The sequence below is a fragment of the Ictidomys tridecemlineatus genome, chromosome 3 (genome assembly GCF_052094955.1).
Source record: "Ictidomys tridecemlineatus isolate mIctTri1 chromosome 3, mIctTri1.hap1, whole genome shotgun sequence".
In the NCBI taxonomy this organism is placed as follows: Eukaryota; Metazoa; Chordata; class Mammalia; order Rodentia; family Sciuridae; genus Ictidomys; species Ictidomys tridecemlineatus.
Genome location: NC_135479.1, coordinates 118,359,906 through 118,385,962, shown reverse-complemented (window position 1 = coordinate 118,385,962; position 26,057 = coordinate 118,359,906). Strand labels below are relative to the sequence as shown.

The 26,057-nt window shown below is 31.8% G+C and overlaps 1 protein-coding gene across 11 annotated transcripts in view; it reads right to left on the bottom strand.

Annotated features, from left to right (window-relative positions):
- The window catches only part of Nlgn1 (neuroligin 1), an 883,817-nt gene that overhangs the window by 479,962 nt on the left and 377,798 nt on the right, over positions 1-26,057 (bottom strand). For 8 of the 11 annotated variants that reach the window (XM_078043661.1, XM_078043658.1, XM_078043659.1 and 5 more), the window contains 2 exons: positions 12,425-12,484; positions 5,629-5,781 (listed from right to left, as the gene is read on the bottom strand). In XM_078043661.1, the coding sequence (XP_077899787.1) occupies positions 5,629-5,781; positions 12,425-12,484 (213 nt within the window). The remainder of the gene's footprint in view (positions 1-5,628; positions 5,782-12,424; positions 12,485-26,057) is intronic. The other 3 variants (XM_078043664.1, XM_078043667.1, XM_078043668.1) reach the window with 1 other exon arrangement.

The following is a 26,057-nucleotide window of genomic DNA, read 5'->3' as shown; positions in this document are numbered from 1 at the left end:
CCAAATATCTTAGCTCTATTGCATTGGTTAGCTATTTGCTGAAATGACAGTATGAAAATTGTAAGCATTTATTATTATTATGTTTGTGAGTTTTACGGAGTGTTGCTATGAATAATCACACACTGAAGGCATTTTTGCATCTTCTAATAACATGAAGACTACCAGACAATCCCTTTATTGTTCCTGGTTCCAGGTAAAAACAATAAAACTCATGGGATACATTTGTCTGTATAGTGAGGGTAAACATTTGTTTTTTGATTCTTATGTATGTTTCTTCATATGATATTGATAATTATGATATTCAGTTTAGTCTCCCTTTTACTGTGGTCCTTGAAAACTCCAACCTTACATGTTCATGGCCTAAGTCTCTGGGTCTAAGTCTCTGAGTCTTTTTCTATTTTGTATATATTAATATTCAAATATGATTTTTGAAACTAAATTATTTGTGTATGCATGTGTCACAAATTACTTCCACTTTCTCAAGATAGAAGGAGTATGAATAAATTAAAGAGAGGATGTCCTTCAGTCTTCCCTCTGGTCTCAGGGATCTCAGGGATAAACCACTCTTTGTGGTCTTGTTCAACTGCTACCAATTCCAGTAACCCATATTAACTCTGAGGTCAAGCTAAAACCTTCTCCTTTTATGCCCCAAGATCACACTGGGACACACTGTAGGATATAATCATCATATAAAATCCAATATTTGATTGTATACTACTCTTAAATATAAGGTCACATTTGAGTGTTTCTGTTATTTTTCTATAGGTTTTGATTTTTTAATTTTATAATAAGACAGAAACAAAAATAATGCAAACAAGAATAAAAATTATTAAAATGTTATACTGCTTGAGGAAATAATATGCTTTGCTTTTTAAATCATGAGCAATATACAGATTTTACAAACCTTGTTCCTAGGCTGTTAGGATTAAAATATGAATTTCAGTCATGGCATCCCCATTAAGCTATTTGGTATATTCTATTTTTCTTTCCATTTTTTTGTTGTTCTGATTCCTTTTCTTATATGCAAAGTGACTTTATAATATAAAGGAATTAATAAACATATATCAGAATACAATTACTACATTCTACTGATGGTTTATTTCTCTCTCAATTAAATCAAAAGCTGTTTAAAAATAAGGATAGTGTTGTCCTTGCTTTTTATCTCTCATGCAAAATATAATTGCTGAAACAAGTGTTATTTGGTGACAGATCACACCAAAGTTATAGTTATTTCTGTCATTTGTCTGATAAAACTTGTAGCATTACTACAACCTAGTTGTAAGAATCAACAAATTTCATTAACTAAGTCTAAGAGAATAAAAATAAATTTAGAAGTTTATTAAAACTGATAGGCAGTAAAGATTACAGATTATTATTTTAAATGATTTAGCCTTATATGACATTATAAAGTAAACTAAATGAAATTTGTCAAATACAAGTAGATGGGATACGGCTTCAATTTTTTTTAATGGGTGGGTGGTGTGGATACTATTTTATTCATTAAAATATTTGATTAGATCTTTTTTAAAGAATCTGCAAGACTTCCAGATATATATCAATAGCTTTGAAATATTTAAAGGCATATTTTCTATAATAAATAACATGGGCTAGAATTACAAATTGTATACTTGCCTTCAAAATATCCATATCAGGACAAAAGTGACTCATTACATTTCCAACAGATACAGAATCTTATGTTTGCCCAAGTTAGATCCTTAGAGTGATGTTAAAATTTTTCTAAATTACTCTAAAATAACTTATAAATTTATTCTAAATATAAAGAGGTACTCAAAATAGTTTTTAATACTAAATTACTTAATGCATTTTTTTTCATTTTTTGAGACTTAAAAATACATTATCATTTAAGTAGTTTCTATTTTCAAAAAAGTTTAGTGCATAGTATCTCATCGAAACAGTAAATGATTCATTTAATACTCTCTTTCAATTTTGATCTGATCCAAAGGACCCTGGAGGAGGATCCAACACTATCCTCATTTATAATCATAAATCACAAATTATAGTTATAATCAAGTTATAATCAAATTATTAGATATTGATTCTTTTCCTTTTTAAGAACACATAATCAAAGCATTTCTCCCTAAGTTACCAAAATTATAATCTTTATTAATCATACATTAGAATATTAAAAAGTATGTACTAAAAATTATTCTAAATACATTTTAAAGGACTATGTAATGATAGATTAATTACCAGATGGTAAAGAAAGCAAATATGGAAAGAGTTTATACAAAACTGGATAAAGACAAAAAAATGTATATAGAAAGTAGCAGAAAAAACAATCAATACTCAGTGTATGAAACACGGTCAGCCAGAACTCAAACAAGACTTAGGGTAAAGTGGAGAAGTGAGGATGGAGCAGAGTCCTCCCTTGCCTTTCCTTTTTTGTCAATTTATGATCAATTCTTATCACCTTTTGAGGAGGAGAAAACATACATAACACAATAATAGTCAAACACTGTACATCACTGTTCTAAACAAAATCATCAAAGGTGGAGGACTCAACTCTGTTCTCATACTAGATCTTCACATCAAAGCGTGTTTTTTCTTTCTTGTTCTTCCTACTTTGTAATGAACAAAAATTTCTTTTTAAACATAAAATGCTTTAAACTGGAGACTTGACCACCAGATAGTGGTATGAATTTTATTTCTGAAACATTATTATATTTCTACTTATCACCAAAAAAGTAAAGAAAAACAAGAAAGCAAAATGTGCAAGACTTTCCCCCCTAGGATGGCAAATTCAAAGCAAGACTAATTACAGTATCTGTTCTAGGCATACTGACATGTTGCCAGTTGCCTTCGAGCAATAGTCTTACAATTAGTTTGTTTGTAGGTTGGATCCCCCAAATTTGTTTTCTTCACAACAAAACAACCAAATCAAAACACAGTTCAGGATTTTCTCTAATGTGGGTTCAAATCTCATTTTCTGTGTAATTTACCCAAGTGCAAACTAGACAGCAATACTTTTGGAACCCACGCCGAATAAACCTTGGCTTACCTTGTTAGTGTTAGAGAAAACAGTCATAAAAACAACCTCATAACTCTACAGTGCTCATTGCTGTGGTCCTGGGAAATGAGCTGTTGATCTGTTTTAGAGCGCCACTCATGCAAAGGGTGCTGAAACAAATGTTCTGATAATTTATTTTTCATGAATTAATCCACTTATGTGTGCTTTCACAAGACCCAACACATATTTTTGGAAGAAAGTAACCAGAAGTCATCTAGAATTAATGTCCTAAGTTATGCCTCAAAGTGTTTCACTAACAAGGTTTTGTAATTTGTCATGTTGAGGGGTCAATAAAGGACAATTTTGGCTAAGTATTATTATGTGTGTTTAGGAGAAACAAAGAAATCAATATGGGTGAAACCAAGAATTCAGTAGAGCCAGAACAAGTATTTAACACTGATAAAATCACCCCTCGTCAACACTTACAATGTTTACCGTTATACAAAGAACTCTTCAAGTTCTTCATCTGTTCTGCAATCCAACCATTTAGTGTGGCACATAAAGATAGATAACGGGCATGAAGGAAGGGCTCAAATTGGATCAATGTCCAGTCCTCACCACTTTTGAACACAGAAAAAGAAGAAAAGAAAGAAAAAGAGGGGAATGGGGGGGGGTCAGAGAAATAGCAAGGTATAGGGAGGGAACAAAGGAAAGAAAGAAAGGGGGGAAAGGAAGGAAAGAAGGAAGGAGGGAGGATGGGAAAGAAAGAAGGAAGGAAGAAAGGAAGGAAGGAAGGAAGAGAGAGAGGGAGGGAGGGTGGGTAAGTGGATAAAGAAGTAAAGCTTCTATCAACAAAACAACAAAGTTCATTTTTGCAAATTGCATTTTATGTTGGTACAACCAATGAAAGAAAAGGGCAACATAATGTGTGGCCAAAGAACTTAAAATAAATACATATATGACTGGCTGAACATCTAAGTCCTTGAAAACACTGTTACCACTATTGATATTTAATTTTAAATTCTTCCTCTGCAAACTGGTCCCTGCTCAGGATTTTCAACCTTCACCATTCAGAAATATATGAGCATAATAACCAATGAAAATAACTCAATCATAAACAATATCATAAATTAAGTTAAAGTATTGAAGATAAGTGAAGACCCTTACATAAAGTGTTCTATAGGAAACAAACAAGACTTAGATATTTAAGAAAACTAGAAACTCTTCTGTATCTTGTAATATGCAGGGTTTTCATCGATGAGAAGACACTCATCCCTGCCTATTGAAACTATAAAACTACTGAATTGATGCAGAACTAGACACTCGAACCATGAATACTTGAGCAAAGCTACAGAAATATTTCAAGCCTACTTTAATACAATGTATCTATGATATCACTCACCACTCTTTAAATTTCTAAATAGAAAACTAGAAAAAGATTAAGACCTCACCTTTACCCAAGACATATGAACTTGATTTACAGAAAATTAATGTATTTTATATTTTGTGATTAGCATAAATGTGAAATTATGATTTCACAGAAGTTAGAATACTAATAGCTTCTACCAAAGAGGAAAAAAACTTTTTTTCTCAATATGGTTGGAATATACAACATCAAATGATCATAAAAGAGAAGGTATTCCAAAATATTTTTTAAATATTTTAGAATAAAGAAAGTGTGATATATTTTTATTTGTCAAAAAATTGATAGATTATACCTCTTGAATCTATATATCTATAACTTTTGATAACAATTAATATTAAAAAAATAAAAACTTTTGAGGTCAAATTATACTTTTTAAGCAAATGCTGTTAATGAAAATATCATAGATAGAGATGTCTACTAAATGACATAGCAATTTTACTCTGAAAACTATAATAAAATTGGAGCAAATAACATTAAATTGGAAGGTTAGCACATTAGTTTTTTTAAGTTTATTACATAAAATAACATGCCTACCTTAGACTACCTAGAAAGACATTTTATAAATAATATTTCTCTATACTTTTCTTCAAAACTGAGGATCTGTATGTTGTATTTATTTTATAGTTCCTTGGGGAACAGTATGCATTATTAAACTGAACTATGTCATTTTATGAAATCAATGTATGTTTTTCTAAATAACCCAATCAAAAAACATTGAGAACATATTTCTAATTATTATAGGACCAAAAAAAAAATGCCTGCACAACAATAGCAAACAATCATTTCTCAAAGCCAGCCCAAACACATAATCAAGGAGAGAATATAAAATTGATTCTAAGGTCACCGCAAACCTCCAGCAATTTTATAGCATTGTAAAAAAGAAAAGTAGAAGAAGGAAAAATTCACCCAGGGACCAACTTTTTTTCCTAAGGCCTTGCCATTGTTACCTTTCACAGTCCTATAAAGCCAAACCAGGCAGTACATTCTCCAACAATGTGAGTGATTTCATTACCTTTTAGGTTCACATTTAAAAATCTTCCATAGCTATTCTTTGTCACATAGCTTGTGAACATTTATAGAACTCATTAGAACTATGAAAAATATTGGTTCATAAAGATCAACAAACACAGAAGGAGTGAAACAAATCCAAGCAAAACAAAATGAGTCAATAATAAATCAAAACCATCACATACTTCATGTATTATATGTGAAAACAAAAAAAGAAATTTCTTACCAAGTACCCCAAGCCGATAGTTGACAGTGATGACGATCACATTGCCATAGCTCGCCAGCACACTCCCATCATATAAATTTCCCGTACCTTCCATGTATGAGCCACCATGGATATACACCATCACTGGCTTGGGACCTCCACTGTCCCGGATATCTGAAAAACAAATGGTTGGCAATTGTTCTTACCCTCAAAAAAAAAAAAAAAAATCACAAATAACAAAGCAGAGAGTACATTTTCATTTTAGGGGCAGAGGGCATGATTTTAATATAGGTCTTTAAATTGCTGTTTTTCTTAAAGTGTTTCTTAAGCAGCTCATGTTAAGAACCATGGAGCAAGAGAACAATTGTCTTCTATCTGAAATTTAGTTTACAAATTATAAACTAAATTAAAAACTTGAACAAATTGAAAGTGGTATGAATTTTAAAGCATTTTAATTGATTCTGGAAGTGACAGTAAAACCAAAAGAAATAACCAATTGATAATGGCTCTTGGACTACTTTTTAAAACTGATCTCATATGGAATTTATGAACCATAAGCTAAGGATGATGGTATCATTATTATTGTGAATAAACAATGTTTTTTTTTTCATTTTTATTTACTGTAGACCTTTGTATCAAATGCAGTATGATTACATTAAGTCATTTATGCTTCCATTTGTGGACATTATTATAGTATTATACTATTCATTGCAAGAAGTTTAATTTTACTCTTTGCATAGTATTAAACAAATGTTTTGGCAGTGAAGTCATATGCATCTGAGCTTCTGTCACTGTTGTATTTAGGGGGAATGCCATTTAAATGATTTTTTATTTTTAGGAAGTTCTGACCATTCACTAATTCCACCTAACCTGAACCTTTGGGAGAACAGAACAACAAAATAATAATTTTCGCCTCTTTCTGTAGCTAACATACTCTTCTTATCCCTACTTTGGTGCTCAATTTTAATCATATAACCTTGAAATAGGAGAAAGCTTAGTTTGAGTGTAAAGTGACAAAATTTATGGTGAGCTTAAAGTGATTTCTATAACTTTGAATTTTGTCCAAGAATGTTTACTTTTCTAAAATGCATTTCTCACAATTATGTAATAATTCTCAATAAGATTATAGGAATAACATATAAGGGAAATGTAAGAGAATTTTAATTAATATTATACATGCACTAATTTCTATAGGAAAAAAGTTAACATATTACGGTTTCATTATGTAGATTAAAATATGATTTTGAATATATATATATAAACAAAACATTATTATTACATAGTAGCCCATGAGGTCTAATATCCAAAATTAAAATTATATCAAGTATATTATCTCTATTTTTATATCAATATTAAGTGTATCATTTAAGATTATGGTTTTGTTCCTTTGCTTCTAAAAAAAAGTTTTAATCAAATTAAATTCTCCTACAACTTTGCATTTGAGGCACTAGTTTTCAGAATGAACTACCATGATACAAATTCATTGAAAGAACTGGTGATTATTTAGAGATTGGCTTACATTTCTTGTGAAAAATAATGACTAATTTGGATCCTTCCATTTTTCTACCATAATAGTAAAACGATTTCTATAAATGAAATGTCCCTTAGGAGCAGAATTTTAGCTCAACTTGTTTGTCCAGATTTTCAAGTTGGAGAAATGTCTCATGGCAGAACTTAGAGACTTAATTTTTTAAAAAGACTATTTTAAATTGACTTAAAACCAGTGGAAAAATTTACCTCCCCACTCCTTTCCCCAAAGATGCACTTGAGAAGAATGTTTTGTTTTCAAGTAGTGAAAGGAAGATATTTTGATATTAAAATCATCTTCTAGATACAACTACATTTAAGAGGGAAAACCTGGATTTATTTTCTCTAGGAATCCTTGGGAGAGAAAATGGTATTCATTCCTATGTAAAGAATAGGGGGCTTGTGTTGTGGAGAAATTAGATTTACACCAAGGACATAATCTTTTTGAAATTGCTAAACTACAAACCTTAAATGCCTACTTTATACATACAGTTTTAGCTTCTTTTTTTTTCTACAGTGGTTGGCACTGAAGAAGCAATAATAAATTATTAAACTGAAATCATTAACTGACTGTTCACAGCAGACGTTGTACTCTGCTAATTGTATGCTTGGAGGTAGCACAGAGGGAGGCTGTTTCAGAATTCTTCTTTAATTAAAATTACATAGAATTACAAAGCACCAACTGTGAACAGTAATGAAATCTTGGTAGAACCATCCAGTTCACCTGGAAAACAATACAGAGAAGACCTGCCACATTTTATACCTAATAACTGAATGAAGTGGACATTGTTAGGAAGCACTGAAAACATGACAAAAGATTTTAGGGGCTGTTTTAAGAAGGATCTCTTTATTTTTACTTAAAAATTAGACTTGAAAGGATTAAAGATAGCTTGGATTAATTTTAATTTTCAACTTATCTTTTCAAACTTTTCAAAGATTTCAGCCTTGCCCAATAATTTATATAGAGTAGTGCTTTTCTAGAAAGTTCTATAAAATTCTAATGCTGGGTTCTGAAAAATACTTCTTTATGCTTGAAGTAACTTTGAAGTTAATACTTTAAGGAATATTAATTACTAAAACAGATAAAAGTCTTAGACATTAGAATCTTTAATATTGCTAATAAAATTTGGGGAAACATCAGAATTCTGAAAGAGCTTCTCATACAAAATAATTGTAATTCTTTGATAGTGTTTTATCAGAATGATCCATCTCAGACTTTACTTCCTTGCATAATTGACTTTTTTATGTTAATAGAAAATGTAAACAGTCCAAATTATAACTATTTTCTTTAAAAAAAACTAGATTATTTATAAATGAAATTAATATATCAGATAGCATACCATTGAATATTTTAATAATATTTTAAGTAATTTTTAATATTTGTAATATTTTTATCATTTTTAATAATCAAATTTCAGGGGTATATTTTTCTTCAGTGGGAGTATATTCAATGGACTTAAGTAATTTGTATTGAATTTATTAGAGCCAAATCATCCTTGCAGACCATGTCTTTTGTGTAACTCCTTTAAATGAGGTGCAACATGTGAGCTATATATTGTACTTAAGATCCCTTTTTTGCCTAAACAGTTGTTACTAAAATCATCAGAACATTCTCAGAGATCTTCAAACACTAGCTCAGTTTCAGTACATTATAAATGTTCATCAAGCATTTTCTGTTTTTGCAATTTTTAAAAAGCTTGCTAACTACATATGGCTTTGAAAGGAGTGAAATGTTATTGGAAAAATACTACCTGAATAATTATTTTCTTCTAAATTTTAATAAAGTATTTTAATTTTTCAAATTAATAAAATAACAAACTTGGAATCTGAGTATATATCATGATTTTAAACTTAGGAACTATTTCATCTTTCTGATAAATCAAAATTTTATATCACTTTAATAAACATCAATAGATCTAGAGTGTTTAGTGGGAATTTATTTGTGCCTGACAAACAGGATTTGGGATCACAGATCCCTGTAATGACCCTAGTAAATAGTTAATAGTCACATAACTCCTTAAATATGTTTACTGGTTTCCTTCTTCTTAAAGGACTCACAAAGTGGTTAATTGACCATATTTTAGAGTTTGGAGCATTTAACGGTTTTAAACTTTGAAACATTGCCTCAAGTAAATCTTTCTCCAACATATAAAGGCACATTTCACAACATTTTGTGCTTTCTACTCGTTTTTATGGAATTTTATTATAATTCAGAACTGCCAAAATAATAACAGTTGGTTGAATTTGTGCTTGTTAACCTGGATATAACACAAAGTACATTTTTAGTTTTAAAAGTATACAAAAATCTATGAAGCAAGTTTAAGAAAGCTCTCTGTAGAATTTAAAATTGCATTTGAATATTGAAATGTTAATATTCAGATATTCTTAGCATGATTAACATACTTTTAAAGTCTCCCAAATTCCTAAATGAATTGGAGAATATCTGGGATGTTGCTTTTAACTATTTTTATCACTTCAGTTCTTTGTAAACTATGGAAATAGCCTATAACATATACAGCTCTTTTGGTTATTATAAACCACCTGTGAAAAAATGATACAATTGTGTTTGGTTTAGAGACAGCAAAAGGACATTGGCTCACGAGATTAGAGTAAAAGCAGTCCACTGAGAAGTCTTCTGAGAGCATCAGTGACCCAGGAGCAAGTTGTGGACATAAGAGGTTAGTCTCAGAATGCAGTGGCTGATACACAAAATATTTTTAAAATAGGAGGTGATGTATATTATCTTTGTGATTACATTGGAAAGTTATAGACTTTGCAAAGATATACACTAAGAAGTCCTTTGTACTCACTTTATTATTTAGATAACAAATGAATAGGTTTTAGAATTTTACCTTGAAATCAGGTAAAACTATCAAGGTGTCACAGGTATGGCAAAATAATGGGGGAATTTCCTATAAATGAACAGAAAACCTGACTTCTGAGTGAAGTAAGCAAATAATTTACCAAGTAGTTTCTATTTTTTTATGCACACTGTTATTGATTCAATGTTTGAAACAACTAAGTCTGAAAATTAGACTCAGTTTTTAGTCCTACCCACATCTACAAAGTGATTCTAAAAGACATTGAATAGAAGATGCTCAGAACTTTCCACAATATCTGTTCCTGTAGGATATTAGAATTCATCTTTCTTCTCTTCAAAACAAGTATTCAGTAAAACACAGAGGAACAAACTGAACTAGAACTGGCAGCTTTGACATTCTACACTTTTGAACATTTAAGAAAATTTATGGATTGATAACTCTTATGATGAGTGGCTTAGTACATAACTTCAATACTACCTGCCGATTCAAATAAGGGTTTAGGTTATTTTTAATGGCCAATTTAAAAATGTTAGATGGGCTTCACAATAGATCTATAAAGTAGACTCACATCTATAGGACTTAACTTACAATGGTTGTCCCCAGGTATTTATTTTAAATATGTAAATGCATTACTTGATGCTGTTTTACCAAAAGAAAAAACGAATCATATTAAATCAGAACCAAAATATTTTTAAAATAGGAGGTGATGTATATTATCTTTGTGATTACATTGGAAAGTTATAGACTTTGCAAAGATATACACTAAGAAGTCCTTTGTACTCACTTTATTATTTAGATAACAAATGAATAGGTTTTAGAATTTTCAGAGAGCTCAACAAATTCAAAATCTATAAGTGGAAACAGTCTTCATTAGAGCAGGGAGAACAGTAATCTTGCCCTACAAAGTCAAAAAATGTTCTGACTGTTTAAATATATCACATTTCTAACAGTATTTTTTCTAAATCACAATTTGTATTTTGATATTATCTTTATTTTAGACATTTAGCATTCATAATGATAACTTTGAGCATGTATAATAATTTATTTAAAATATCAATGACAGCTTTGTGTTTAATCTTTAATTATCTGCTTGGGTTCATGGTAAATGAATTTTTTTAAATATCATAAATTTCATAACCAAAATAATTCTTAAGGTTATAAAATATTAATAATCAAATGTCACTTTTAAGCTTTCAATAATTCACTTCTATAGTTTAATTTCCTACTGTAAAGGGGTTTGTTAAATATGTTAACGACTGATATTGAAAATGAAATGAGCGCAAATTGTTTAGTAAAGAGTGAGTCACTGGTGAAGTCCTTGTAACTTGTTCACCCCTTGTTGCTGCTGATTATTTTATTTTGGAAAATCTATCTTATTGTATTAATAATATCTCTTTGTGAGATTTCAGTTTTAGGCTTCAGGGAATTACTTTTAATCTTGGATTACATTAGTTCCCTCTATTACAGTTATATCTAGGATAGCATTTAAAAAAGAAAAAAAAACAATGAAACCAAAACGAGCTGAAAGAATCAATAAGCCTTTCTAGATACTAAACATCAGGTACAAGTACAATTGAATGAGAAATTTCAGATCAGTCTTTTGAGTACTTGGGTTTAAAACATAAATCAGAACTGTATGTCTTAAGAAAGTAGGAAGGAGAAAACAATTCTGATATTAACAAAGCAGGAAATATCTTATTGCTCATAGTTGGAAATTCTTTCAAAATCAGAGTAATCTGATTTATTTGCTAATCTACAAAGTGTGTCCTTTTGAAATTAACAATCATCCATTTCATCTTTTTTAAATAATTTAAACTTCACCAAAAATATTACTATAAGCTCAACGGGACTTCAGGGGCTCTGCAGTGATTAGGAATTAACCCAAGGGTTGTGTTGTCTTTTCTTACCTACAAAATTTTATTATTTATATTATATCTCAGCAAATCAACAGGCAGTGGTATTCTAAAATCAAAATATATTGCTCAAGAAACACTTTAAATCAGCTTTTAACTTTTCTTTTTATTTAGTGTAGGGTTCTTTTTAAACAATGTCAAATGTAAAAAAATGAAACACATTTTGATATTGGCTAAAATAGTTACATAGATTAGAAAACATGCAAAATGGGCACAGAGAGACTACAGGGAAAGATTGTTAGTTCAAAGAATGTGGACGCATTTGTCAAAACGTGGGATGAAACATATCAAAAGTCAGTTCAAGAAAATAAAAAAAAAAGCCCCTCTTTTTAAAACATTTTAATGGTTGGCATCAAAATGTAAAACTTAACACTCATTTTTTGAAAAAAATTAAAAATGCATATTTATATGTAACAACAAGCAAGAAGACAAAACACATCAAAAACGGGAATTCAAAACAACTTTTCAAAAAAAGACAAGAAGTAAAAAAATAGAAAGGGGTGGAAAAAGTGATTGAGTCCCTTGTCATGCAAATAGATTTGGTGGAAAAAATACCTTCATCTTCAGCACCGTCATTATCACCTAAATCATCTGTCTGTTTCTTTGTAAGGGGACCTAGGATTGAGAATGGAGAAATGGAGGGAAAAAAAAAGACAATTCAAGAATAAACAAGACTGAGGGCAAAAAGTTAAATGTAAGTACTAAAACTCTCAAGGATATTTCAAAAAGAGCGGGGAAGTGGTTACATCATAGTTGATTATCTATTTTGTTTGAGAAAAAAATCCCTTTCCCCAAAATATCTTATAAAAGATTGGCTTGTGAACATATCCAGCATAAAAAATACATTATGATTTGAAAGTCATAAGTCATAAACCACAGAAATGATCTTTAAAAAAATACCCAGTGCAAACAAAAAAGTAAACAGTTTTATTAGCTGAAAGAACTCAATTTATTCAGTGTCTCTTCTAATTTAAATTGGTGACAAAAACAAAGAAAGTAGGTCAAGTTCATTCTTTAATTTGGGACAATATAATAACTTTAGGGAAAAATAGAGATATGACCATTTTAATTTGTTCTTTTTAGTTTTTTTCCTTTTTTAAAATAAGAGCATTAACACTTGGGTTACATAAACTTTAAATTCATACATTTTAGCTGTGACTTTTTAAAATTACTTCTCAGTAACAAATATTTCCCCATAGGTTTTCATTTAAATGTATGCTGTGGATTTAAGACATTTGTCACCTGCACAAATGTATCAAAGGATAATCTCATCACAAAAGGTCCCATTGATAGGAGCTGGTGTTTAGCTATTAAGGTAGTTACAAAGTCAGGGCTTATATTTCATAATCACTTTAGTCATATAATGGAATTATGCCCTCTTGCAATTTCATGCCCAGAATGGTTATTTATAATAGGATCATGTTTTAGAAGAATAATTATATTAAAACACTGTGAATGTTTAATAAATGTTTTATTATACTTAACAATGCTAATTTGCTAGAATAAAAGAACACACCAAAGGGGAAGTCAAAGGCCAGATGAAAGTAATTTTAAGTGTCACATAATTGACATACTCAGCACACAAAAAAGCAAGTGAAGCCCCACATTCTCTTTTTATTCCACAACCATTTAGTCTGTATGACATTTCATAATTCTCATGCAAAAGCAATCACTATGAACACAGGACACTCAAGTTAAAAGACAGCCAACCACATAGCAATAAGCAAGAAAATTTTGTCATGCATAAAATAAGTCATAGAAAAAGGAGGAAAAGAGGACTGAAAGTCATGATTTCAATAACATAAATAGTAAAGAAGCAGGCTTTAAATCTAAGCACACTTCTAAGGGAAGGATTGTTAAACATTTTGAGAAAGACTTCTAAGTCTTTTATAGAGATTACTTTGCATTATATTTGTAATTCAAAACTAAACCTTCTATAACAACTCTTAAAGAATAAAAACACCATCCAAGAAACAAGGGGGGAAAAAAGAGATATAATTATGATTCATCAGGTCAGAGACAGCCTTGAAAAATATGAGTGATTAGCAAAGATCAAAAGATTGGAAAAACAGAAATTGCTGATATAATTGAAGGGACCATGAAATACTCAATTGTAATATCATGGTTTCATCATTGCAAATAGAGACATGGGAACTGTACACAAAAAAATTAAGCAATATACTTTTATAATCACACCTTCAAGCAATCATTCCATTGAGAAAACCTAGATCAAAATAATAGTTTATGTTAACTGGCATTCATTTGCAAGCTCATAGATAGCTGAATTTCTTTAATATGACTCTACTTAAATATAAAAAGCACACTTATCTCATGTTCATGTAACAACGATGCTATACCTGCCGAAAGTATAAATTTTACATTAAAATTTAAAAATTGCTGAATCAGAATACTATATTTGAAATATTTCAAATTTTAAAACACTTGAAAATATTAATGATAGACAATTGTATTTGATTATATTATAAGCTTTTAAATTTTCTGCAACTAACTATTTCCTAGGCTACTGGATAATTATGTTCTTTTGTTGCTGTTGTTGTTGCTGCTGTTTGTTTGTTTTGATAAGTAATAGAAATTTAGAACAGTGATATTTATTGCAGCCAAAACCATCATCTATTTTCTAATTTCAGTTAAACTGTTTAATTGCTTAGTTCTTGGCTCTTTAAGAAACTAGAAATCTGACACCCCCCCCCCAATTTTTTTTTTCTGAATCATCAGTTCACTAATATTTGGGGGCAAAACCAATCACAATTAAATAACTCTTCAATTTTCAGGTGGAAGTATATTTCTTCCTCACCTAGGCTATCCAAAGCAATTTACATGATTTCTACGGGAAATCATGTAGGTTTTACAGCCGCCAAGCCAGTGGTTTTACATACTTTACATGCTCACAGAATTGTCAGCTCTTAGGCCTATGTGAGAAATAAAAAAATTTCTGTTAAACATAATCTTCCACTTTGCATGTGAACATAATTCTCAGTTGTTTTTTGGCTCTGGGTGGGTTTAAGTTAAGAAGTCATGGGAAAGCAATGGTGTTGACAGAGAAATTTTTTTTTGGATGAAATAATTGATTGACCTAGCTTTTTGCTGTTTTAGTTTTTATACCCATCCTTACTCAGGAAATTGTGCCTCTTAACTGATGTGTGTTGGGGGGGACAGATACAAATATAGATTCAGCATAATAAACATATGAAAGCATCATTAACCTATAGGAGAATTAAGTTGAATTCTCCCAACTAAAGAATTTCACATATTGATGCTAAGTAAAGCTTTAGAATGAAATGGTATTGTTACCGTAGTATGCATTCCAGCAGTATTTTAGTGATTCCAGCATAGCTGGATTTTCTTAACCTCAAGAGGTTTTTTTGCACATCTGATTTTTTCAGGTTCCCTGGGAAGAAGAGGATTGATAACAGATTTTGGCAAAAGGGATTATAAAAAGAAAGAAAACAGATTTCCTTTATCTTCATGCCCAAAGGCACTCAGAATAAATATCTAAGAGGGTTTAGGGTTATGAATTGAGAAACTCAATCTTGGTTCATGCGAGGACGCCTGAATGGAGTTAATTCGTGCTTGTGAATTACAGAGACAGATCGTACCTGATCTCAAGATTCCCTATTGCCATGCTGCAAACAGAACAGCCCATCACCTTAGCTTTGCTCCCTCGGTACACCAGCAACTATAGCTCATTTTCCATTTATTCTAAAGTGTTAAAGTACTTAATGATGTTAAAACATTTTAAATACAAAGAAAATATCATAAAAAGCAGTTGGCATGAATTTTCTTATGAAAATTAAATAATGACATTTTAGGGATCACATGTCCCTGTAAGTTAAGCAACATGATTTTTCCCAAGGGCAAAACATTTATCCTTTGAACAGGTATAGCAGTCATTAACAACATTCCAACCACAGCTTATGTTTCTTTTAAACAACAAATAGTGCATTTTCAATACCAGCATTTTGAAATGGCTATCTTCAATCATCAAAATATAAAACAAATGAGACCACTAAACCCTGAGTGTAGAAGTGATTTATTTTACCTTGAAACCCGATTGGGTCCTCTCCTCCCTGAGGAACACACACATAACTCTCATTAGAGTTAATAGGAAAGTAGACCTCAAGTCATTTTGAAAGGGAGTGAGAGTAATTACTATATTTTATATCTCCTATAGGCAATAAATAGATTCAGTGGTAAAACAACAGGACTAAGCAAGGTAAAGGGAACTCCTGACCATGAACTTCAAACTCCTTTCAGTCCAAAATAGTTCCTTTGTCATTAACATAAGCCATAATTTAAAGTATTAGCCTTTAACAAAGAACCTGTGATCCATTCTTGCGCTTCAGAATCTGACCACGGTGCCTTTTATTTTTTAAAAGAGGAATAAAAATATCAGCATTTCTCTCTAGTTAACTGGAGAATAATTATAAGCTCTGAAATAATTACTATCCACCCATATTAATGCTGCTTTTTATCATTCTCTTTGATGAAGGGCTAATATACTTTAGGTCTCAAATACATTAGAACTGATTATAAATTCCTTCATTATGGGTTCAATTCAGCAGAAATTATCCCTACTTTGTGTCCCATGTATCTGCAAAAGGCAAGTAGGTTGAGGGTATTATTAGCTCTTGACTTAGAAAGCTGGCCATGAGAAATGTGCTTCTATCAAGGGGAAAAACCTCTGATATTTTTAGGATTATTTAGAGCTCCAGGTTCCAGAAGGTCCCAGCATGATAGATGGGAAGCCCTAGCTAATGACCTTGTTCTCCTCTTGCTCCACCCTCTCGACCTCGAAGCCTTTAAGGTAAACTGACAATAAAGAATTCCTCAGGCCATTTCCACAGAATGAGGGGATTTAAAGATATTGCCAAGGTTGTTCTGGAGCAAATGAAGACAGGCTAAATATTTTGAGGGATGTATTCTCCTGAGACAAAAGTTAGTTTACCAAGTTTGCATCAAGGATAAAAATCTATGCTTGTTCCATATTGAAGAACAAAGCCAGAATTCAATGCATTTAAAGTAATAACAATTTTCTTCCCAAATGACAAACATTAAAATTTAATGACTTTATAAATTTATATATCATAATGGTTGGTATTATTACAAACCTATTGAATTTTACCCATTGAAATTTAGTTGATTTTATAAAACTAGAATGAATACACACCTCTTTAAAAAAAGGAATGAAAGTGACTAATTTAGAATATTACCAATTTGGTATTTCTGTATTTGTTTAATAAAAAGTTATTACATTTCTTAAGCAATTAACTCTATGCTCAGATGTAAAGAAACTGTAATAATGTTCTTTCTGGAAAACCTCATTTAAAGAAAGATAATTCTTTGAGCAATATCATAAATTTGAATTACACTAAAATAAAAATATAATGTGAACCATCGTGATGAGGCACTGGAAGTAAACTTTGGAATAGTTGATCTTTTCAAGAGAATTCCTATCAGTGGTGGTACCCTGCTTGCAGAGTATCCAGGCATTGTTTGGGTGAGCTTCCTGTTAAGACTGAGGACTCAAGTGTATACATGCTTTGGAAGGGACCACCTTCAAGGGTCTGAAAGTAGCAGGTGTGCTCCATGTTTATCTTTGCATTGAAAGAAAACACCTACATGAACATCAGACATCCATTCCCTTAAGACAGTTCTTCAGAGGCAGAGCCTACCTTACACTATGACTTTGGGGAGAAGGGAAATCTGTTGTTCAAAGTCAGGAAAGGGAGAAAGAAATTTTGTCTTGTCTAGGTTATGGAGAAGAGCTCATTTATATTTATAAGAGAAACACATTTTTTCTTCATAAAAATTACCTTGATTACAACACTTTGAAGTCAAAAGCCATCCTGTCTAAAATAAAAGTGATAGGATCTGGAAGAAAAAAAAATTCAAGTAGATAAAAAGCAAATAAAATAGGTTAACCCCTAATCTAAGCATCAACAGATTTACATAAACTCATTATTTTTTAACACTATATTTGTTTGATTTTTTAATGAAGATGCAGTATTTCTACCACATGAAGAATATCAGTGTAATGTTCCCTTCTCATCTGAAGGAATGCTGACCTATACTGTATTATCCAGAGATGCACTTAGATCAGACATATGGTAAGGACAGAGGTGTCAAAAGATGTCCAGAGCTATCTTATTGAGGAGGGGATTGGAAGGGCATTGACAGTCTGACCTCCTTCACATGGTTTTAGTTTTCAGTCATCCACCCTCTAACAAGTATACATGATGCTAGGTGCTCAGAATGTGTGGCAAGCCAAACAGACAAGACAGCTGCCCTCTCGAAAATTAGATCTTGCTGGAGAAACATTAAATAATCACACACAGAAGCATGTAATTACAAATGTGAAAGTGTCAAGAAAGAAAAGTCTTGGTGCAGTGAGAAGTCATACAAGGTGACCCCCGGTAGGCCTAACAGGTCTTTAGCCAGTAGGTGCAATGCAACCTGTGGTTGAAGGAGTACACCGTAAGCAGACCAACAGGCTGGGATAGGTAGTATGGGAAAAAATTTCAGCCAGAAAAATTAGAATGTGGAAAGGCCTTAAAATGATAAAAGCCTGAAGGTCAAGAGTGGCTGGTATAGGGGCTAGAACAGAGTACTGGGAGATGAGGATGAACAGCTAGACAGGCATTGGTTGTAGAAGACAGTGCCTCCAGTCTGAAGATTTTTGTCTTAATCCTGAAAGCAATGGGAAGCCATTTGCAGAGTTTAAGCACACACTGATAAACTCTGACCTAGCTGAATCTTAAGCAGAAAAGTCAGAAAGAGGCAAAGTCACTCTGAGAATTATGGCAGGAAATATTTTATACAGAGGTATACATTATGTTCTCATCAGACAAGAACAGGTTTATTGGAATGAAATAAGATGATGGGAAAGGAACCTAGGAGGAGTCTTATTCCACTCTGTTTGCAAATAAAATATTACTGAAAAGCAAAATCCAAGACTTGAGCACTTCTGAAATTTTACAGTTTAAAAGTTTCTGTTAAACGTGTTTAAATTCACTTGCTTGAGAATTAACATATCCTCAGGATTCTCACAGTCATACATATAATAATAAACTGTTCCACAGTTATTTCTATTTAGATCTGTGTCTCCAGATTCTCAATACTCAGGAATGTTTGTCATCTCCACCTTCAAAGCCAGCTTTACCTCCTGACATAGGTTTTTTTGGAAGCCTTCCCTCTGTCCCCAAACCCAAAATATAGAAATAATCTTTAACTCTTCCTTCTTTCTCCCTCTGGTTTCCGCTGGATTACATCCAATTTCTAAGAGAAGTCCCATTCCTGTCACTCTCTCAATATTGTCTGCTGTTAGCCTCCGTCCCTCATCTGGGTCCACCATCACTACATACCAGAATGACTTTAGTAGCCCCTTGATTGCTCTCACCATTGCTCAGACTCTCACCTGTCTCCTAATCCCCATTTTATATATCACAGTCTTTAGAAGTTGCACTTAACCACAGTGGCAGACCTCAAGAGAAAATTATTAATCATTACACATTAACATCAGCTAAAATGTACACACATTCAATTCCTTCTAAGACTAAAATTAAAATGGCAAGCATTTTAAAGGAATAGGAACTTGAAAGTATGAAGTCTTGCTTAGGCATGATGAATCTTGTGAGTTTCAAAATAGCTCTAAGGAGAGAGATGAATACTAAATATGGTTTAACACTGGATTTGACGTTTTGGAAAACCATGAAGGAAGCTCAGATATTTTATATCCCAAATGGAAACAAATCATTTAAAATATTTTTAATGAGATGGACATCATTACTCTAAGTACATGTATGAAGACATGAATGGTATGAATATATTTTGTATACAGAGATATGAAAAATTGTGCTCAATATGTGTAACATGAATTGTAATGCATTCTGCTGTCATATATAACAAATTAGAATAAAAAACTTTAAAAAATATTTTTAAATGCAGTGAGGACTGGTATTCCTTAAACATGACTTTTGTTGATTCACTACTCTTTAAAATTTTTTACTGCCTCTTTATTCCTATTGTTCTAGAGTAAATGTCTCAGCCTGACCACATAACTGCCCTTCCTTGGGCAATCTTACATGGTGAGATTGTGTCCCTGAGATGAGATCCTGAGGGTTTCTGGTCTCTAAACATCTGTTTTCTGCCACCAAACATCTCCATCCACGATGAAGCAGTTTCACTCTTTGTGTTCTGAGTATTTCACCATGGAATGATTCTCTCTTATAATGCAGGTGAAAATTCTGTTGGCTACACAATTTTGTTTTCTCTCTTTCTGCCATGCTTTCACCGGATACAATGAATGTTAAGCATAGACAACCTACTAGAGAAACTTTTGTGAATCCATTGATGATATGACCAAATTCATAGGATGTTAGTGTCACCTACAGAGTGACTATTGAGTCCTGCCACATTTCATTGGTGAGGAAACAGAAGTGGAATGTTGAACTGATTTTGCCCTGGACTTACAGCTAGTTAAAAGCAGACCTAGCTAGATCTCGGCTTTTCTACTAAGGCACATAGCAGTAAAAGAAAACTCCTCTACAATAAGGCACATAGCAGTAAAAGAAAAAGAAAAGGAAGAATTGGGTATAAGGATATCTGATGTAATGTGGCCCTAAACAAAACATAAAACAACACTCAACATAATTGCATTAGAACTATAAAGTCTTTAGTACTCCTCTAAGCAACATTTTATTTAGATGTGATTAAGGTTAAATTTTAAGTAAAAGGAACTATCTGTTGCAGCACTTTTAAAAGGGAAAAACAAAACAAAACAAAAACTAGATGAATTTGGAAGGACAAAGATCCTGGGATTCAAAGAAAGTAACTAACACCAGTTAGAAGTGATAATTTCTTAGTAGTGCATATTATTAAACTGAATGGTGTTTGGAATAAAACTTGGAAAAATAAAATACATTACCTGATTTAAAAGAAGAACAAGAATAGCTAGGGCTAATACAGAGCTACATGGGCCAATTAAATAGTAAAGTGCTTTGGACAGTTTATCAGGTTATAAATTAATTATTGCCCAGAATGTCCAGAGTTCCACAATAGCACTGAGGATGTTTTATCTGGTTCCCTTTTCTAAGATGTCCTTACTGGAGTAAGATTAAAAATTAAACCAGCTGCACACCTGTAATCCAGCAGTTTGAGAAGTGGAGGCAGGAGGATTATGGATTCAAAACCAGTCTCAGCAACTTAGTGAGACCCTAAGCAACTAAACTCAGTGAGACTCTGTCTTTAAATAAAATACAACCACTGTGGCTCAGTGGTTGAGACATCCCAAATTCAATCCCTGGTACAAAAGAAAAAATGAAGTAAAGAGTTAATATTGGGCATAGCAGGTGGTTCCCGGCACCCAGTTATACTGACAAAGACTGATGTTCTTTCTAACTAGAAAATTTATGTTTTTAATATAAACATAAATTTTTTCCCAAAGAAATGCCCAAACCTAAGTCTAAGGCTCTAGAATATGTTTCCTAAAATACATATTAATACTACTTAATATTTTGCCCGAGTTGTCATGGGTTTATACTCAGATATACATAGTTGTGGATATTGGGGTCTTTGACATACTGGTTGTGTAAACTTAGACATGATTTTTAATTTCACAGAGTATCAAAGGATAGTGCTGTCCCTCCTAAAGACATAACTATATTATTTAATCCTAGTGACATAAAAAAGTTCAGTTAAATTTTTGTTTTATCCTTTATCTCTCTTCTGTCCATTGTTTCAAACAAAAACTATAACACACAAACAATCACATTCACTCATACATCTATCAGGATAATATGTGTTGCAAAAAAAGAAATTTAGAATCACATTGTCCCCATTCAGACACCTTCTAGCTACTAGCTTTGGTGGTTTTCTTACCATATTTTTCATAGGTTTTTTAAAAATGTAAAGTAGGATTATTCCCACATAACAAAACTCTCATAAGGATGCAAGATTCTGAATGTCAAACACCTAGTATCTGCCTGATCTATAGAGTACAATGACAGTAATGATAACTATCACTAAATTGTGAATTCCTTAATACACACAAACATTTATTATATAAGTAGATAAACTTCCTACTGAGTTTGTATATTTGATTCAGTCCTCCATTGTTCAGTTCACAGAAATATTTAGTTTGAGTTGAATATCTCAGTATTCTTTTCAAATTATCTATCACTAAAATGTCCTGGCAAAAAAAAAAAAATTCACTTTGAAAAGTATTGAAATTTATCTTCTACAAAATATTCATGGAAGGAAAAGTATGCAAGCTTCATGAATTCTCCTGAGCACAAAGCATCCTATAAGTCATGTAGCAGTAGTTAATTAACATCAACATTACTTTCTACTGATGACTTCAAAAGAGATTCTATTAAGGTAATTTTTCACTCAGGAACATTTTTCCTATTACATACACATGGTTCCATTTTTTTGGGGGGGGGGCGGTGTTGTACTGGGGATTCAACTCAGGGACACTCAATCACTGAGCCAAATCCCCAGACTTATTCTATATTTTATTTAGAGACAGGAATTCACTGAGTTGTTTAGTGCCTCGCCATTGCTGAGGTTGGCTTTGAACTCTCAATCCTTCTGCCTCAGCCTCCCTAGCCCCTGGGATTACAGGTATGTGCTGCTATACGTGGCAGTTCCATTTTTTTGACAATGGCAATCTTGCAGAAAAAAAACCTATGTAAATGAGTAATGAATTAATTTTATAGATCTACCACATGATAAATTTCCATATACTTTTAATCATCAGGCTAAGCCAAGAAATATAGCATAGAGATTAAAACTATAAATTCTAATATCTTCTGGTTTCAAATCCTCCTCTGTGATCTTAATTTCTCTATGTCTTCAATTTTTTAAAAATCATGATATTAATAATGATACCTTCCTACTAAATCAGAAGAAATACATTAGACAATATACAAAATTATTTAGAAGCATGCTTGGTACAACATGAATGGTCAAGCAAAGTGTTGGTTTTCTCAGGAGGCAGATTGTAACATTTTCATCTTATAATTAGGGAAGAGAAATTAATTAATATGTTACAAAAAACTGATTCAATGCTAACTACACAAATTGGATAATCTCATCAAACTTTATGGTTATTCCAAATTGGAGGAGCCCAGAAAGAATCAAGCACTTAGAAACATGATAAATTTGTCTAATATCTCCAATCTAAACTAATGGGGGATTTGGAATGTACATTCAGCTCTGTATTATTCTGGAATGATTTATCTGCACAAATACTCACACACACAATTAAAACATAGTCTTGCTTCTTTATCTGCCTGTTAATAACACAGGTTTTAGAATCAGAATTCTTGATTTTTGCCTCCTGGCTATGCCAGTCTACTTGCTGTTAGACTTTTGACAAGTTACCTAACCCTGGCTCTCAATTTATCTATCAGTAAAGTTGGACTAGAAATAACTTCTTCCAATTTGTTTATAAGATAAAAAGCATTGATGTTTGTGCAACAATTTGAATAGAATTTGGTATACATATTAAAAACACAAATACTTGGAATTATTATTACAATATGGCAAGGGGAAACTAAAAAAATGGATTTGTTAACATTAGAACAATTACAGGAGATAAAATAAATATTTCATGGTGTCTTTAAAACAGTGAAGTTTCGATAGGAAAGGTAGCAGAATACAACAGTTACTAATATGGCATTATGTAAAAATGTGGATGTGTAACCGAAGTGATTCTGCAATCTGTGTTTGGGGTAAATATGGGAGTTCAGAACCCACTTGAATCTAATGTACGAAATATGATATGTCAAGAGCTTTGTAATGTTTTGAACAACCAATAAAAAAAATTTTAAAAATAAATAAAACAGTGAAGTTTCCAACTACATTTAGTAAAAAATTGGCTGGTCAATTTACTATTTAATATTTAGTTGTTATAAATTTAGAATCCTTAGTTTACTAACTAATATTTAGTTGTTATAAATTTAGAATTCTTAAAAGATAAAAATAAACATTTTTTTCACAAAATATCATATCTGAGTATAATATTAAAAACCAGAAAATGTAAAAGCAAGAAGCCATAGGAATACATTATTTTCATTGGGACAATACTTATTAGAGAGAGAGTTGAGAGGTTTGGGGTAAACTAAGATTTCTAATATTTTACCCTGTTAAGATGCAAAATAATTTTGTGGAAAAAAATATTTTGGAAGAAATTATGCTTACAAATTATTTGAATATTAAAATAATTTAGCAATCCTATCACTAATTAACTTTGATATTAATCAGTCAGATTTTTATAATGTGAGATAATGTACAAAAGGTATTTATGTTCATCAGCCTTGCAAGAAACAGCCACTTGAGGATAGTCCCACCCACAATGCACCTTTGCTTTGTTCCGCTTAAGAACATGCCGGTAGGAAACATGGCCACTAAAAGCTTACCTTCTGTCCTGTGTATGAATTGTGCTTGCGAAACCCATGAGCAAAATTAAGGTATTTGATCTTCAAAATATAAACGTGCCATCTTAAAAGAGGCTTATCTCTCAAGTATTTAATGGTTGCTGGATTACAAGAATCAATATGGGATAAGAAGCCCCATGCTTTATTGATTTCTCTTGCCTTACATTTCCATTCTTCCCTTTAAGCTATTAAAATGTCTCAAATCAAGCTACTTTTTATAAGAGAGACCAGAATAATAATATTTATCAAAGATAACATATTTAATACGAATATTTAGCTACAGGCAGCTAAGATTGCCTTTGAAGAAAAATATCTCTACCAATATAAATGCTTTTTCATTTAGTCTCCTATATTTCAAAAATGAAAACATATTTTAAAAATATGAAAATCACATTTGATTTTGGGACAAATTTCACATTTAGATAAAACAGTCATGTCCTGAATATCACAGATTTTTAATTTTAATATAGACCACAAGACACAGATGTATTAAAATTTGAAAGCAATAAAAATATGCAATAGACTTTAGGCAAGAGATGTGTTTCAGAAATTTGCATATGAATCAATGTTTGTTAATTTTAAATACATTAAGAGAACTTACAATGTTGAGACCCTGTGGTGAATTATTTGGATGAATAAATCCCTTTTTGAAGGAAAAGTTATCAGTTTCCAAAGTTACCATCCCTATGCATATTCCTTCTGCATATGAGTATCTAGTAGTAAAACTCACCTTTTCTGAATCATATTAAGAAATGATATCTAATGTTTTTTTGCATATAACTAGCTAGAATTGGTTCATACGATATTACATAATAGAAGTGTTTGATTTATAATTATGAATACTATTTACCTACAAATGCATGTTTGCATATGTGTCATAGGCATCTACGCATATAATACCTGGGTTCAATTTATGATTCAGCCTAAGATAATTTTTCACTGAGAATGAAAGACCTTCCACATTATTTTGTTGAAATGAAGTAGAAATTTTTCTATAGACAGCTTAATAATCCTGGGCCTTCTTTGACAAGCAGCAGGGCAGTAAGAAAATTCATAATAGAATAGAATCTCAGAAAGAAAATTGGTTCAGTATTAAGAATATATATGTATTTTTTTAAAGAACTGGGCTGACGAGCTGGGGCTATAGCTCATTGATAGAGCGCCTGCCTTGCACATGTGATGCACTGGGTTTGATCTGCGGCATCACATAAAAATAAATAAACAAAGATATTTTTCAAAGAAGAAGAAGAAGAGGGCTAAATGTAACTCAGTAGTAAGCCTAGCCAGTAGTGCTGGCCTAGCATGTTTGAGACTCTGGGTTCCATCTACAGTACCTTCCAGACCTCCACAAAAGAAGAAGAAAGAAAACTGAAAAGATATTCAGGACAATTTCAAAGTACAAAATTCACAGCTGGAATACATTTCTCAACTACCCTTGCTCTGTATTTCAACATGCTTTTCAAAATGAATCCCTGTACAAAAATCAATAACATTCTGTGCTTCCAGACAGGGCTTTTCCAACACAAATGTGCCTCCCCAAATTTTGGAAATTATTAAAAATGGCAATTCCTAAGTTCCTTTCCCCCTGAGACTGGTCAGGGCACAGCCTCGAATTCACGAATAAACAATGAATGAGGTCTATGAACCATATTTTAAGAAGAACTTGGGATCCAGACTCTTCTCCTGTGTTTAGGATCCTGATCCTTTCCTAATTGAAAAATGAAAAGCTG